The 16617-nt window shown below is 63.6% G+C and overlaps 1 protein-coding gene across 1 annotated transcript; it reads right to left on the bottom strand.

Moving 5' to 3' along the window:
• Window positions 1–553: 553 nt before the first annotated feature.
• ABCA7 (ATP binding cassette subfamily A member 7) lies at window positions 554–16444 on the bottom strand. Its single transcript, XM_079114482.1, has 44 exons — window positions 16242–16444; window positions 16063–16156; window positions 15754–15895; window positions 15548–15660; window positions 15351–15427; window positions 14989–15069; window positions 14585–14795; window positions 14367–14506; window positions 13923–14039; window positions 13600–13767; window positions 13172–13401; window positions 12691–12867; window positions 12132–12354; window positions 11800–12021; window positions 11507–11708; window positions 11032–11142; window positions 10660–10831; window positions 10251–10382; window positions 10037–10176; window positions 9773–9910; window positions 9410–9591; window positions 9247–9325; window positions 8724–8926; window positions 8526–8577; window positions 8028–8338; window positions 7731–7855; window positions 7553–7651; window positions 7116–7403; window positions 6941–6973; window positions 6690–6867; window positions 6438–6607; window positions 5946–6123; window positions 5629–5744; window positions 5224–5368; window positions 5016–5139; window positions 4325–4647; window positions 4189–4251; window positions 3304–3410; window positions 2966–3107; window positions 2290–2424; window positions 2107–2210; window positions 1781–1873; window positions 909–1149; window positions 554–803 (listed from the first exon to the last, which is right to left on the bottom strand). The coding sequence occupies exons 1-44, from the start codon at window positions 16305–16307 to the stop codon at window positions 657–659; spliced, it is 6594 nt and encodes a 2197-aa protein (XP_078970608.1). The 5' UTR covers window positions 16308–16444; the 3' UTR covers window positions 554–656.
• Window positions 16445–16617: the final 173 nt, after the last annotated feature.

The following is a 16617-nucleotide window of genomic DNA, read 5'->3' as shown; positions in this document are numbered from 1 at the left end:
CTTCTCTGGATTCTCCTGGTGATCCAAAGCCCCAAACCCTTTACCCGCCCGACCCCTACTCCCACTCCTCGGTGACCTCGGGTGGGAGGGGTGGCTCTCAGCACAGGCCAGGAAGGCCACAAGCCCCAGACCAAGTCCAGCTCTCTGGGCCCTGGAGCTGCGGGCCCAGCCAAGCAGCCCTTTGAGGGCCTTCTGCCCACCACTCGTGGCTGGGGTCTGGAAGAGCTGGTCCACTGGTTACGTAGGCTTTTGGTAGCAAAGGCTGGTACTCCAGCCTCCTCAAAGCTGCTGGGACATTCCCAAGCCCTGGCCTCATCTGCACTTCATGGTCAGGCACTAAGTTACCACCGTTAAGTGCTAGACCCACATAGGCAGCCTGGTACCTGTGACCAGGCTTCTAGAAGCCCATATGCATGCCTCACGCCCAGGATCACCAGAGGCACTGAGTGGGCTCAAGCAGTGTAATGTGCTCACAGACCTCACGAAAGCCGTGTTCACACACACCCCCGGCGGGGTCCGATCCAGAGTGCCTGTGCAGCCCGCCACAGGACACAGCTTCGCCACTCCTTTTCTCCAGTCTTCTCTTTATTTGCTCCAGGGCAGCAGGTGCTCTGGGGGCTCCTGGGGCCACCCCCCCTCCCCCAGGGCAGGCAGGCTCAGAGCACAGTCTCCACCACACGGGGGTCCTCCAGGGCCTGGCTGGTGCCTTCGGGGTGTCCCGCACTTCGTGCAGGCTCCACCCCCACTCCCTTCTGCGGTTCATCCTCCTCCTGCCCTTGGTCCTTGGAGAAGTGCAGGAAGACCTGGCAGGTGGGTGGCCCAGAGGGGATAGGAAGGGCCAGGAGGGGCTGTCAGTCCAGGGTGCTGGCCCAGCCCCTCCTCCAGCCCCAGCCCAGTGCTGTTGTCACCTCCTCCAGTGTGGTCTGGCTTACGGAGAAGTCCTCCACGCCGTGGTCTGAACCACGGGCAGCCAGCTCTCCAAAAACGTGTGCCAGGGTGCAGCGCCCTCCCTGTGGCAGCTGGAAGCGAAGGCGGCCTCCGTGCGCTTCCCGCAGCTCAGCCCCCGGGAATGCCGCCACCACAAAGGCCACCGCCCTCTCTCGCTGGTCCTCAGGCACCCTCAGGGTCAGTGTATGGCCAGCACCGAATCTGGAACGGACGCGACCAAAGCTACCAGACAGGCCACGACGCTGCCACACCAGCTAGTTTCCAGTCCCCCTTCCACCGGCCCCACCTGACGCTGTCCCGCACCCGCGGCTCCGCGCCGCCGCACGTCACGCTCTCGGCCCCGCCCTCTCGCAGCCCCACTAACCCACCACCCTTCCCACCTCCGCCCCTGGCCCGCACCGCAAGCCCTAGCCGTTCTCGACGCTCCCGCCGCCCCTGCCGAGGACCCTGCTCCCCCTCCCACCCGCTCTAGCCTGCAGCCCGCTTCCCGCACAGGCAGCGCCTCCTTCGCGTCGAGGTCACGCCCACCACCCGCCCTCCTCGGGCTCCCAAGGACCCAGCGGCCTCTGCGGGCGCCACCTCCACCGGCCCTTGATTGGCCCTTGTACTCCCCCCGGCAGCCCCGCGCTGACCAGTCTCCGCTCCTGCCCTGCAGCCCTCTGTAAACTCCTCCCGGCCCCTCCTCCCGCTTTCGGTCTGTAATCCTGGCCGCTCCACAGCCAAGGCCCTGGGCCTCGCTTAGCTCCAGGTCTGGTCTCCCCTAGCCTGTTCCCAGGCGCACACTCATCCCACCTGCCTGTCCTCACACCTGCCCAGAGGCCTCTGCACTCACCTGCGCTTGAGGTGCTGCGTGCTGCCCAGGCAGCGGAACCGCCCGTTCACCATGATCGCCAGGCGCGTGCAGAGCGCGTCGCACTCCTCCATGCTGTGGAGTCCGTGAGCTCCAATCGCGCTGCGCTGCGCTGGCCGCGACCCTCCCCTCCACCCTTTTCTGGACATTGTGATGGACCCAAACTGCTCTATTCCTGGGGCTGGGGGCCGCCGAGTGTCCTTAACCCCAGGCCCGCCACTCTCCCAGCTGTCCCGCCAGGGTCAGGGCCTCCCATCCGCTGTGCCCGGTGCTCTGGACAGCCTCTCCCAAGGACCTGGACCAATCACCTGTGCGAGGTGAGCACCACGGAGCGGCCCTCCCGCACCACGGCCAGAAGGCTGTTCCAAAGGAAGCGCCGCGCGCTGGGGTCCATGCCTGTGGTGGGCTCATCCTGGGAAAGCGGGAGATGCTCCAAGCCTGGTCCTGCTCAGTCCCAGACCCGGCCCCGCCCCACACCCTACCCCACGCACCAGAAAGACCACGGCGGGATCCCCGACCAGCGCCACAGCTGCTGCCAGCTTGCGTTTGTTGCCTCCGCTGTAGGTGCCCGCGAGCCTGTCTGCATACTGCGCGAGCCCCAGGCGCGTCAGGCCCCAACTGGCAGTCTGCAGAGCCCGGCAAGAGGGACGTTGAGGGAGACCCGGAGAGTGGGGTGGGGCCACAGCGGGTTCGGCACAGCAGCAGGGAGCACGGGGCAGGCCCAGAGCAAGGCTGGGATGGGGGCCCAGCGGAGGCAGGGTAGGGCAGCGGTCAGGGCACGTAGAGTGGATGTGGGGTGGGGCCACAGTGGACGGGAGCTGGAGCCAGGAGAGAAGAGCCAGGGACAGTGAAGTGCAGGGGTGAGTGTAACCTGGGAGTGGTCAGACACAACAGGGCCAAAGGCAAGAAGACCTCAGCCAGGGTCCCAGCATGAAATGTCAAGGAGGGAGGACGCTGGGCCGCAGGAATGGGTGGGAAAGGGCGTGAGCCAGGTGAGCACAGCAGCTGGAAGCTCAGGTGGTGGGGTGGACTCGGGCATTTGCACCTGAGCACTAGGACCTGAGGGCGGGGAATGGGGCAGAAAGAAGGGCGAGAGAGCAAGGGGTGGACCAGCCATGGGCGGGACCAAGGTAGGGGACCAAGGAGACCCCGGCAGGGTGCACTCACCTGGGCAACCTGGGCCGCAGGGACACCTCGCAGGCGCGCAAACAGCTCCAGGTGTTCACGGCCAGTCAGCAGCTCGAAGATGGCGTCTGACTGTGGGCAGTAGCCCATGCAGCGGTGAGCGGCAGCCGTCTCCTGGGTCACACTGCGAGTGGGGACAGAGGGCTCAGAACTGGCAAGTTGCAGGTCACACTGGAGACACACCCAGAGGTCTCAGGGCCACCACCCCGGGTCACTTCGGTAATGAGCAGGGTGTCCCAGGGCCTTGTCCATGAGCAGGGTGTGGGAGGCACAGCTGGTCATGGGGGAGGTCCACCCTGCCCCTGCCTGGAGCCCCTCACCTGTGACCTGCCAGCACGGCCTCACCCCTGCTGGGCAGTGTGTCCCCAGTCAGCATGCGGAACGTGGTCGTTTTCCCCGCTCCATTCACTCCGAGCAGCCCAAAACACTGCAGGGACACATCAACGGTGCCCAGGGAGGCCCAGACCCTGGGTCTTGCAGCTCAGGTGCCCAGGCGGTAGCCCTGCACTCCTGCGCAGAGCGCTGTGGGCACGCCGAGCCCTGAAGGAGACACGGGGCATGTGGAGAGACAGCACGTTCCTCGGCAGGGGATGTGTTTGTTTCTGGGTTATGGGCTAGGGTAGGTGTCCCATGGGCAGACACGAGTGTGGGGTCAACAGACTTTCAGATGTCTGCTGGCACAGGGCAAAGACCTAATGAAGAAGAGACTCTGGTGGTCAGGCTGCGTGTGCTGTCAGCCAGAAGTAGGGTTGGCTCACACACCCATGTTTGGTTCAGAGGTGTTGCAACTCACACTAACACTCACCTGTTTACAGAGGTACTGAACCCCAGCAGGGGAGCAGTAAATGGCCCATAGCAAACAAGTTAGCACATAGGTACTCAACTGTAAGCTGGTACAAACCAAACCTAGTAAGTGCTGGCTGTGAACAAGTGCTTGGCCCAGTGTATACAGTAGAGGCTCATTAAATGCTCTTGGTGCTTGATAAAAGCTGATTAACATAAAAGTGGTATTCTGTACACCTTTGGTAAGCACAGTGATACTCCATAAAAGTAAGCATGCAGTAGGTGCTTAATGAGGATATGTTGGCTCAAAACAGGAGTCAAATCTTGGCACCTGGTAAGTGCTTGGTAAACAGGAGCAGTGGGTCCCTAGAAGTGTGGTACACATTCCATTGCCCCACAACTGGTCCTTCACCCGTGCTTACCTCACCCCGGGGGATCCCCAGGCACAGGCGGTGGACAGCTGGCATCCTCTGCCCACGGTACACCTGGGAGGAGGCAGGTCCCTGAGAAAGGAGGGTGGTCAGTGGGAGCCCCACCCGGCACTGTGACCACACCTACCTTGGTCAGGTCCCTGAGAACCAGCACATCCCCCTGGGTGGCCCCTTTGGCCACCCGCTCCCGCTCACGGGCCACATCCTCATCCTCCTCTCCCAGGGGTGGCAGTGTCTTCAGCTTGGGTCTGAAGACAAAGACATGAGTGGGCCCCAGGTAGGTCTTTGGCCCCTGCCACCCTACCCTGCTCTTCACTGACCGTGGCAGGAGCCGGCCGCGGTGCTGCAGCAGGAGCGTGAGGAGGAGGAAGATGGGCCCCTGTACAAACATGGCCAGGAGGTTCTTGCCAACCACCTCCCAGCGTAGGGGTGACTGGAACTGCCTGTCTCCTGTGGGGATAGGAAGGAGAGACTGGGTCTTGTGGGGACTTAAAGTTGCATCCTCCCCATCCAGATCACTTGGATTCTCAAGGTAAAGGGCAAAGGAGACCTGGGTAGGTTACTCAGGTGGAGTCTCATGGGCATAGAAAATAGAGGTTCACCACCTCCCTCCCTTATTTAGGGCATTAAATCTCCAGTGATCTGTCCCAAGATAAAATTAACTTTTATGACTTCTTTTCTACACCTCGGATTTGGTCCAACCTTGAGGGCACCTAAGGGTTTCTCCCTGGAGACAGTGTCTCTCCACTCTGTGTAACTAAGTCTAGGATGGTACTTCCAAGGATGCTGACCAGTCTCACATGACAGGAATTTCTCACCCAAGCGTTCAAAAGCATCAGCCATGGCCTGGTTCCGCACCATGTCGATGAGACCCCGGCCCAGGCAGAAGTGGGGGAAGATCAGGAAGACCCGTTTCAAGACCTTGCTCACCTCCTGCAACTTCTGCTTGGGGGCAGGAAGAGATGGGCGAGTCAGACTGAAGCTGACACTGCAACCCAGCCCCAGCCCCTCCTTGCTGTGCCTCACCTGATCTGAGAAGAGCTCCAGCACAAAGGTGGCCATGCTGCCATTGATGCCAACAAAGAGGTTGATGCAGGTGAGCACCACATAAGCCGTGCTGGGCACGGAGAAGAAGAAGGAGGCCGGGTACATGAGTGGTGTGATTGACCAGCTGCAGGGCAACAGGAGCCTTGCTCAGCATCCCTGGGAGGAGCACAGCCTCCCACATCTTGCATGTGTTGGGCCTCTTTTCATGCAAATCAGGCTGAGCTGAGCTTTTAAGGCCACCATGGTATGTAACTGAATTAGAAGGCTCCAAGGTTCCCTCCAAACTCCATGTTTTCTCCTCAGGAGTTGCTGCAGGGCTCCATCTCCCTCAGTGGCAGTGGGTGAGGGCAGCAAGAACAGACTGTGAGGGAGTGGGGACCTCACCCATACAGTAGCAGCAGGAGCAGGAGGGCAGGCAGGTTGGCAGGGGCCACATATGCCTTCTGCTGGAAGGCCAGGAAGATGAGCACCACGATGCACACTGCCACCAAGTAGTTACCCTGCAGAGACGGATGTCGCCTTCCTCAGCAGGAGGAGTAGGACAGCCACCCTCAGCCAAACCCCTCTGCCTCCTACTATTTCTGCACGAGAACATGATGGGTCCCACAGTCCCCAAGACCTCACCCATGCATGGTAAGCCCCTGCCCATAAGGGGCCAGAGGGACGACAGCTGGCCTCCCACTTCCAGGCAGCCTCCGTACCATGTCCCAGAGAAAGTTGCCCAGCCAGTAGAGGGTGGGGGGCAGGCCCCCAATGAGCTGCAGGTGTTTGGCTCGAGTGACACGCTCCTCAATGAGGACAAGGGTGAAGCTGGCTGGGACAAAGGACATGGCGAAGACCACGCAGATGGAGACCAGCACGTCCACGGAGGAGGCCATCCTGGGGGTGGGGGCAGGAGGCTGCTCAGGGCAGGGCCATGCATGCTGTGCAGGGACAGGGTTCCTGGGGGCCATTGGGGAGGGGTGGTTGAGCTGTGTGGCAGGGGAGGTTGTGCAGGACAGTGGTTGGTGGGACAGGGACTCGTGGGGTGTTGGGGGAGCTGGAGCGTGAAGCCTGATGGTGCCCGTTATGCTGCCCCCACCATGGGGAGTGGCTCTGGCTGTCCTCCCTTTACACAGCCATTGTGTGCAGGGTTCAAACCCAGCCCACTGCCTAAAACCACAGATGCTGAGGTAGGAGGTGGGCAGACTCACAGAGCAGCCTCAGACAACTGCTCCTTGGTCAGGTTCAGGGGGTGGTTGAGCGTGGTGATGCTGTGGGCATGGCGGGCGGGGCCCTGGGGCAGGTGGGCATGTAGGAGTGCATTGTTGGCTCGGTTGACAAAGGCCACCATGGCGTGCCAGCCCTTGTTGTTGAACCAAATCTGTGGAGTGGAGGCCACAGGGTCAGGCAGCCCAGGCTGCACCCAGCTCCCAAGGCCAACCCACCGCCTCCCGAGGTCTCACCTTGAGGCTGCTGTGAGCATCCTGGTTGTGTGCCCACACGGTGAGGTTGCTGAGGACTCGGTGGAGTGCCCCGCCTGGCTGGGGGCTCAGCAGAGCCCTCAGCTGCTCCACGGAGCGGATCAGCTCGGTCCCTGAGGGCAGGTCTGGGTCTCGGCCCCCCAACGAGAAGCCCCCGTACCTGGGGGCAGGGATGAAGAACTGAGGGCCAGGAAGGGTGGGCGATGGGGCCAAGACCTCAGGTCCCTCCTTACCTGACCTCATCCACCCACTTCTTGGTCTTCAGGCTGTGGAAGAGACAGGGCCGGGAATGGCAGACAGAGGTTCAGGGTCCGGCTGGGCACCTGGCCCTGCCCCACCTCCCTTGAGACCAGGCCCCACCGGCACATGGCTGACTGCAGGGGGTGGAGTCCCAGGGTGGCGGCTCACCCCTTGCGCACCAGGCCCGGGTAGGTCTTCACAAGGAAGTCAGTCAGATTCCGGCCCGTAAGGTTCTGGACCACCTCCCCGGAGCTGGCCACTGCCTGGGGCGGAGGGAGGCCACCCGCCGCAGCTGGACAGTCGGGCAGCAGGCGGCGGGCACCTGGCCGGCTGCACTGGCAGGCTGGGGATGGAGACTCCGGGGTCCAGTTGCCACGGGCCATGACCCCAGCCACATCCGCAGCAACCTCAGGGGTGGAGAACAGGCAGGAGACGGCCCCTGTGCACTCAGACACCCTGTGGGTCAGGGTGCAGGGCTGTGGACACCCGCTGCCGGGCCTGGGAGCACCAAGGCTCCCAGCTCCCACGTGCCACAGGGGGTGCTCCACACCACAGCCCAGAGGGGATGTGGAGGCCAGAGGGGGAGGTCCAGGCTGGGGCCTCACCCGTGGGAGTTGTTCTGCAGGTAGGGCTCCTCCAGTCCTGCCTCGCCCAGCAGCGCCTCGAGCAGGTGGGTGTACCTGGGGTCCCCTTGAGTATCCTCGCTGTGTGTGTGTGCAGGGTCAGAGCTGTGTCCCCAGGCGGCCAGCCCTCCCTCCACCAGCCTCTCTCCTTTGCACCCACCTGAAAAAGGACACCTGGGGGCTGTACATGGCAGGACTGAGTCGCAGAGCTGGGTAGTGCCCGAACGGAGGTACGGTAAGGCTGAACACCAGAGCCAGGCCCACAAAGAGGGCGGGCAGCACAATCTAGAGGAACAACCCATTAGCTGCCACCTCCACCACCCTTCCCTGCTCCTGCTCTAGAACCACCCGGGGCTCCCTAGCATCCCCAATAGACATGCCTAGGATTAAGCTGCTGAAGTAAACTACGGAGGGAATGGCCAGAGGAGAGTCACCAGGGACTCCCTTATGCCCTCACCTGTGCAAACAAGCTCCGGTGGCTGCGGCAGGCGAGCAAACAGCGCTTGAGAAGGAGGGCCCGGAGCTGCTGCCAGGTCAGTGCCCAGCCCTGTATCTGGCCTGCAGTGGCTGGCCCAGAGCCCTGCCAGGCTGTCGGGATGAGAGGGTCAGTGCTCTGGTGGTGAGGACCTTGGGGACGACGTGTGAGGCAGGACTCACCCACATTCTCCAGGACTGATTCCTCTGGCACCATTGTGGCCCCTGGGCTCCCATCTGGGACAGCAAGGTGCACATGGGCACCCTGTGCTTGATGCTGCCCACAGCTGCCATCTGCAGGGCAAACAGGGGATGGGACAGGTGTTAGTGTCATCTGGGGCCAGGGTTAAGGGTCACGGGTAGAAAGGTCAGGGCTTGGGCTAAGCATTGGGGTAGGCTCAGTCAGGCATCCACTTGGCCTGAGATCAGGTCCTGCTCTAGACCGGGGTCAGGGGTCAAGGTCAGGAAGCTGCGGCCTCACCCTCTGGGTCGGTGTCCGAGGCGTTGCACTGCTCTACCACCTTCAGGAAGATCTGGGAAGAAAGCAGGGGTTCAGAGTGGGGGCCCAGCCCGCCTCCAGGGGCTCTGGGCAGGGTCTCGGGGAACGCCCCTCCCTTACGCAGGGAGCTCCTGCACCCGCCAGGTAGCCCTCCCGGGTCACCCTGCCCACCACCTGTACCTCCTCCAGGCTGGTATCCGAGATCCCATAGCCAGCAAGGCTCAGCGCCCCCAGCTGCTTGTCCAGCTCCCGGAAGAGCCCGGCAAAACTGCCGTCCAGTGCCCCCACGTAGGGCAGAGCCAGCACCAGCTCCTGGGGCAGCTCCTCCACCAGCTGGGCTCCAGGCACCCAGTGCCGCACCAGTGCCAGGAGCTCGGGGGCACCTGTGCAGATGGGGTGCTTCAGGGCCCCTGCAGACCTGGGAGCCCTGCTCCAGCTCCTGCCTGTGCCTCCCCGCTCCTCCTTGGGGAAGGGCCGTCCCTAGGGGCAGAGGTCAGGGCCAAGAACTTGAGGGCAGGTCTGGACTCAGTGTCACCCGTGAGGTGGGCCCAAGTCTGGCTGAAGCAGGACAGGTTAAAAACTAAGGGCCAGAGTCTGGGCATCTACTACAGTCCAGGCGGACGGGTCAGGGGCCCAGCTCGGGGTCTGGAGTCTTGTTGCCCACTGCCCCGCCCTGCCTGGGGGCCTCCGGCCCAGCCCTCACCTGCCGTGCTGCCCTGGCTGCGCGGCGCCCTCTCGGGGCCCATGCCCCTGCTGTCTGTCAGGCAGGTGTCCTCCTCATCCTGCAGGCAAAGGAGCAGCTGCTGACAGGGCCCTCAGGCTGGACAGGACTGTGGGGGTCAGCAGGGCCCAGCTCTGGTCCTCACCTCAGCAGCAGCCAGGGGCAGGGGACTCTTCACCAGTGTCAGGTAGTAGCCAGAACCCAAGTGGCTGCGCAGGAAGAGTGGGGACCCACAGCAGCACAAGCGGCCACCTGCCACCACCGCCACTCGGTCTCCCAGCAGCTCCGCCTCGTCCAGGTGGTGGGTGGAGAGGATCAGCGTGCGACCTGAGCACAGAGACCCGCGGGCCCCGGCCACAGGTGTTGCCCAAGCTGTGGTCTCTGCTGGGAATCTCCTACCCGCTGCAGCGGGCTCCCAGTCACCTCTCCAAGCCCCCCCGGCACCCCGCGTCACAAGGTTGGCCTGAAGCAGAGTCCAGGGGAACCCCAAGCCCCCCTCCTCGCTCACCTTCCCGGTACTTGAGCAGCAGCTCCCAGATGCCACGGCGGGACGCAGGGTCCACACCAGCCGTGGGCTCATCCAGGATCACAACCCGGGAGCCACCCATAAAGGCGATGGCCACGGAGAGCTTCCGCTGCATCCCGCCTGGTGGGGTGGGGGATCCCAGCATGACCACGTGGACCTCGAAGCCTGGCTCCCCCAGCCCCCCAGATCTGTCCCCTGGCTTCTCAAGACCCTCTCCCTGTGGAGAGTCTCCCCGTCTGGGCTCACCGGAGAGGTGGCGTGTCTGGGCGCATCGCTTGGGGACGAGCCCCACGTCCTGCACCAGTCGCTGCTGCTCAGAGGCCACTGCTGCCGCACGCAGGCCCTTGAGCCGCCCGTAGAACCATAGGTGCTCATCCACAGTCAGCCTGTGGCAAGGACCGTCAGGGCCATCTGTGGTCCCGGAGCTCGCCCAGCCCTCCCCAGGCACTCCAGGACATACATGTCAAACAGCACATTGTGCTGCGGGCAGACACCCAGGCTGGGCCGGATGGCTGCCATGCTGGACTGGACGTCATGGCCAAGGACAAGAGCTGAGCCGCCACTGGGTGGGAAGAGGCCACTCAGGATGGACCTGGGGGTGCAGGGACCTCAGAGCAGCAGCCTTTCGCCAGGAGAGGGCCACAAGCACAGGGCACCTGCTAGATGCTTAACCAAAGGCTGGTATGTTTGCATTTCACGGAGGAGGGAAATGGGCTCAGAGAAAACACCGCCTGCCTACCATGTGCCCGAGTGACCGGAAGTCCCGTCCCCCCATGCAGGCAGGAATCTTCTGACCCCAGATGTCTTCCCCACTGAACAGATAGGGAAGCTGAGGCCAGAGGGAGGGAGGGGAGGGGCCGGGGGCTCACAGTGTAGTGGTCTTGCCGGCCCCATTGTGGCCCAGGAACGCCGTGATGTGGTCCTGGTAGAAGTCCAAGTTGAGCCCGCGCAGGGCAGGCTGCGGGCAGCCGGGAAAGTGCTTCTCCAGTCCTCGAACAGAGACCCCAGGGCTCAGGCCGGGCGGCGCCTTCTCCACCAGCACTGCGGAGGGAGGCAGTCAGCCACGGGGGCCCAAGAAATCAGGGACCTGTGAGGCTGGGGTCGGTAGGAGTCAGGGCGGCCCTAGGGGGCTGCAGCATGTGCAGGGCTGGGGAGTTGGGGTGTCTGGGAACCTGGCTTTTTGAGGGGCAGAGTAGGGAGCCCAAATCAGGAAGCAGCTGTTTAGGCTTGCAGGGCCTCACCCTTTGGGTCCTGCGGGGCAGGGGCTGGGGCAGGACCCTTGGGGGGTCCAGGCCCACACCAGTAGCTCCTCCGAAAGGGAAAATTCCACGGTTCAGGAATCCCGTACCGGCCTGGGGGAGAGGAGCTAAGTCGTGCTTGCTATTCCCTGGAGTGCGCCAACTTCTGGCCACACACCTGGAATCCGGACAGCCAGGTAGGAGGTGGCTCTGCCCTTTAGAGGCAGCTACCTGTGCACAAGTGCCAGGAAACACCACCTTCTCACCACCAAGATCCACACCTCCAGGTACCAAGAGGCCGGGAGGCACCACCCCCCATGCAGTCTTGTGCGCAGGCGCGCCGCCCGAGACACCGCCCTCCGTCCCTCTGGGAGACCTAATCTGGCGTCTCCAGGTAGACCGCTCGGAGGCCCCGCCCCTAAGCTCAACCTCCCGTAGCACAAGCGCCAAGCCCGAAGCCCCGCTCACGTAGGCCCACCTGGGCACACAGCCTCCAGGTACCAGATGGCCAGGCCGTAGAGCGCGGCGTCCAGCAGCAGGAGGCCTGAGACCTGCGCCAGGCTGAAGACATCTGCCGCCGGCCCACGGCCCAGGTTGTGCCACTGTGCGCCCTCCCCCTGCTCCTCCAGCAGCGCCAGGCTCTCACACCCGAAGCCGAAGGCCACCGGCGACAGCAAGCTCTGTGGGGCAGCGGGCGGGGGGCAGCGTGCAGGTGGGAGGGCGCCCCGCCCCAGGGCCTCCCCCGCCCGCCCGCCGGTCCGCCCGGCTCACCGCAGCCACGCGCCCACCCGCGGGCAGCCTGTCCCTCCAGGCCACGCACAGCACGTAGGGCAGGTAGAGGGAGAAGTAGGCGAGCCCTCCACAGGCGGCCGCCAGGTTGGCGCGGGAGAAGAAGGTGCTCAGCAGAAAACTCTGGACCACGGTGGCCACCGCGAAGGCTGCCAAGAACAGGAAGACCACGGCCGGGTGGCTGTAGGGAAGGATGTCCCCCAACTGTGGAAGGCAAAGGATTGGGCCTCCGGACACGTGCCAAACACCGAGTGCCTCCTGCTTATAACCCTTGCGCGCGCCCGCTCTGCAACCGCGAAGGCCGAGGCGCCCACCTTAAGCACCAGAACCAGCAGCGCGGCGCTGAGTAGGAAGGGCCCCAGGCAGCTGAGAAACCAGCCGAGCCAGAGCACCGCGCGGCCCAGCCCCATGGCGCGCATGGTGTCGCGCAGCCGCGTCTCCTTCTCGCGCACCACGGCCTTGACGGTCAGCGCCACCGAATAGATCCAGGCCAGCGTCAAGAACAGCGGCAGCGACCGGCTCAGCACACGTAGGAAGCTGAGGAACGCGACATCGTGGTGGATCTGGACAACCTGCGGAGCTCCCTCCTGCATCTGGCAGGACCCTTCACCCGGACACTTAAGGCTCCGTCAGCTGCGCAGATTCCCCACCCCCATGTCGGGACCCCCACCCAGCCTTGGGGTTCCGGATCTCAGCACAGGTCACGTTCTCCCTGCACCGGGAGACTCCAGACCCTGGGGGACCCCTGCTCTCCCCATAGGGACCATGGGGCGGTCTCTCTAAACAGCGAAGCTCGTTCCAAACGGAGCTCTGGCCCCACTAAGCCCCGGGACCGCGCCTGGGGGATTGAGTGCGGAGGGGCGTGGCGCTCACATGTCGTCCACGTAGCACGGGTAGGGCATCTGCTGCAGGTAGAGGCCGGCGAGGGGGTCCGTGCCGCTGAGCACGCGTACAACAGCACGCTCCAGCAGGTCCTGCAGGTACACGAAGCCGCCCCACACATAGCGCAGGTCAGTGAGGGGGTCCGCGGCCGGGCCAGGGTCCCAAAACCTGAGAGAGGGGAGTGACGTTCAGTGCAGAGAATTGCTGGAAGCTCTCAGGGCCTGCCTTTCACAGCTTCAGCCCCCCCCCCAGCCCCCCATAGCTTCGTCCTCACTTCGCGGGTTCAATTAAGCACCAGCCACGCCCACCATTGCCCTCAACCTGGACCTACTCTGGTCTCATCCTAGCAGGAGCTACCTGACCTAACAAGTTCTGGGCTCCGCCTACTATGCACCCAGTCGGGCTTATCAAGATCTCCATAGGAGGAATGTCCTTGGTTGGCCCCCACCACCAAACTCTTGCTTCTGCTCACCTGTCCCGGATCTTATTGGTCCTGGTAACGTCATCGATGTCCATGCGGATCTTGACTCGCACGTGGCCGGGGCCCAGGTCTGGGGCTGGCATCTCTGCAGGGTCCCCAGGGTCCTCAGGTTCCAGGAAGACGATGCCAGCCCAGAAGCGGTGCTCAGCCAGCAGCTGCAGGGCCCGAGACACCAGGGCCGCCTCCGAGGGCACGGCCTCCAGCTTGTCCAGGGACACACACTAGGTGGCATGAATCCCAGGCGTTGGGGGCCCACCCGGGTCAAGGCAGACCCGTTGGCTCCTCCAGACTAGGCTCCCCTCAGACGTCTGTGAAGCCCGGGCTGTCTCTCTGATCAGGCTCTGTGGGATACAGCCCACCTCTCCCCAGGGCAAGGTGTACCTCCCCTCAATGACCAGACCCCCAAGCAGATGGCTCACTTCCATGATGTGAGCCAGTGTGCCCATCAGACGCCCCACATCAGCATGGGCGTCGCGCCAGCTGTAGCCACCCATGCTGGGGTCCAGAAAGGATTGCAGGGCCCCCACTGGGTCTGGGCCTCCAGGTGCTGGTTGCCTCCCTGCTTGATCCTGAATTCGCAGGAGCCTCTGTGGGGTGTCAGGGGAGGAGGGGTCTGTATCAGGTACCCCTTCCTGTCCGTGGGGGCCCATCTGCCCTCCCACCATGGGTTTCCATTTCCACCTCCATGCCCTGACCCAGCATGGGAGCCCCCCACCACCCTGAGCCTTCTCCCCAGCCCCACCTGCAGCATGGCTACGTTAGCACTGTTGTTCATGAAGTCAAAGAGTTGGGGTCCCAGCACCCCCCAGACCTCCTGGATGTCCCTCAGCAGAGCCAGCTCCTCGAAGGTCCGATTGACCTGCAGGGAGGCAGGCAGCACAAGACCCACCCAGGCCCTGCCCATTCAATACCTCGCAACCTCTGGGGACCCCTGCCGACCTCTGGCCCCTGGGCCCTGCTTCCATCTGTGCCTCTGAGACTGTGCCTGCTGGTCTCTCTTGACGGCTGGCAAACTCATACTTCTTCAAAATGCAATTTCTGAGACCCCACGGCCTGGCCCTGACATACCTAGCCTGGGGGTACCGGGTGGTGTCTGGCCATTTCCCTCCCACCCAGCATCCAGCACCCTGGGGGTACCGGGTGGTGTCTGGCCATTTCCCTCCCACCCAGCATCCAGCACCCTCACCTGGGCCATGAGCTGCCGGGTGAAATTCGTGTCAGGTGCAAATAGTACTTTTCCTAGGGTCAGTGGCTTCAGGCGCCTCCAGAGCAGGCGGGACAGCGGGTGGCCTCCCAGGGCCCCCATCAGCTCAGAGCAGGCAGGGCCTGGGGTGGGGTGCCATGAGGCCCTGCCTCATGCCCACCACCCCACTTCCCAGATGGGGACACAAGTCAGTCGCTTACTCAGGCCTTTGTCCAGCACGGTTGGTCCTGGATCCTGCCCCACCAGCTCCCTCAGGTCGCTGGCCTCGTACCAGTTGAGGGAGAGACCCCCTGGGCTGCTAGGCCCTTTAGCACTGCAGAGGACTTCTGACACCAGCTCCAGGGGGCCACCTGTCCCTGGGGGTCTCTGCAGCAGACCCCGAAGCTCCACCAGGCTGGGCAGCACCAGGAGCTAAGACAAGGTCAGCAGAGGGCGCTGGTCATCCTCCCACAACACTGTCCATCTCCAAGCCTTACCCAGGGCAAGGACCCTGCCAGAAGCACCTGGACCCTCAAGGAAAATGCCCCAGGCCACCCATCAGCTCCCCAACCAGGTGGCCTGCCCTACTGCTCATGGCTGGGGTCAAGGTGGGGTGAAGCCTCACCTCTTGGACCAGGTCCTTGACTGCTTCCACAAAGCTGGCCGTGGACTCCTGGGCGCGGCCCAGGGTGCCCCACAGGGATTCCTGTGGAGGAGATGGCCTCACCTTCCCATCCACTAGGTCTGCAGTGTTCAGCTGCCCCAGACTACCACTTTACAAACGGGGAAACTGAGGCTCTGAGAGGTGCAAAGACTTGCTCAGTCACACCCTGGCGCCTTTACCACCATGGCAGACAGGACAAGGAACAACTGCTGCCCCAGACAGCAGAGACGGCCCCTGCGTGGGAGACCCCCGCACGGCCAAGCGCTGGGGCACCCTGACAGCAATGCCCGGGAGTCAGCTGCTCCCATCCAGCCCTGCCTCACCCCTGGCAGCAGCATCCCCAGAAGCTTGGTGGCCAGTGAAGGGCGCTCCTGCAGCTGGTCAGTCCGTGGAGGCCCGGCTGGGGGAGGGATGCACAGAAGCACAGAGTTGGCGAACCTAGCCTGAAACACCCACCCCACCTGTGCCCAGCTGAGCCAGCTGGGGCTCGGAGCTCAGCCCTGTCAGGGGCCCTCCCTACCTGTGCCACTGACTGCCCTCAGCAGGGGCACCAGCTTTCCCAGGGCAGTCAGTGTCCTGTGGGCTCTGGGACCCCCCAGCACGGTGCGTGCATCAGCTAGGAGCCGGGAGACTCTGGGGACACAGAAGGGAAGGAGGTGGGGCTGCAGGGTCACTCGGCGCCCTAAGCCCACTGGGCAGCCATCCCCCACACTGCCTCTGACTCACAGGGAGTCCTTGAAGTTGCTCAGGAGCCCGGGCTTTTCACCAGGCGTTGGCTGCGGGAAGCAGGAGTTGTTCACGTTGCAGATGAGACCCTGGAGCCAGGGCACGGTGCCCGCTGACGGCAGTGGCTTGTTGGGGAAGTGGCCTGCAGGGAGGTGCCAGCCTGCCACCTCTGCATCACCCCCACCGACTGCACACCTCTAGCAACAGAGGCTCGGCGGCAGCGCCATGCAGTGGCTGCCACTCATGGGGATCCCTGCGGACGGGGTGGCCCGCCCTCCTCCCACAGCATCTGGCGGCTCCGGGGCTCACATTCCTGGTGCTCCAGTGGAGGGTGGGAATGGCGGACGGCCACCAGGATGAAGAAAAGGAAGAGAGGCCACAGCAACTCGACCAGGAGCTGGATCTGAGCGGAGAATGCGGGGGAGATGGTGGGGCCCTGGGAGACACCTGCCCACCCTGTCCTGCTCCGCACCTCAGGAGTTGCATACCGGCTGTCTCTTGCGATACACGAAATTCTTCCAAAGCAGCAGCATCAGCTGTGTCCAGAAAGCCATGGTGAAACTGGACAGGGCACGGGACCGAGGGGTCAGGACAAGGGTCAGAAGGGTCACCGTGAGGATGTGCTGTGTGGCTGCCGGCAACTGCCTGCCCGCCTCCGAACCCTGTCTCCCATCCTACCATGAAGGGCTCCCAGAAGCTCTGTTGGAGCAAGGCAAACAGCAGGTACTCTCCTCTACCAGATGGAGTAAACCAATGGGAACCCTGCCCGAAGCCGTCCTCGCAGCCGATTGGTTGCCAGGGCTGTCGCTCTTTGCGGGCTAAAGGATCTGGGCACACCCTCCTGAATCCTTAGGGGCCGGAGCC

Source organism: Sciurus vulgaris (assembly GCF_902686455.1).
Source record: "Sciurus vulgaris genome assembly, chromosome: 16".
In the NCBI taxonomy this organism is placed as follows: domain Eukaryota; kingdom Metazoa; phylum Chordata; class Mammalia; order Rodentia; family Sciuridae; genus Sciurus; species Sciurus vulgaris.
This window is presented reverse-complemented; position numbering and strand designations above follow the sequence as displayed.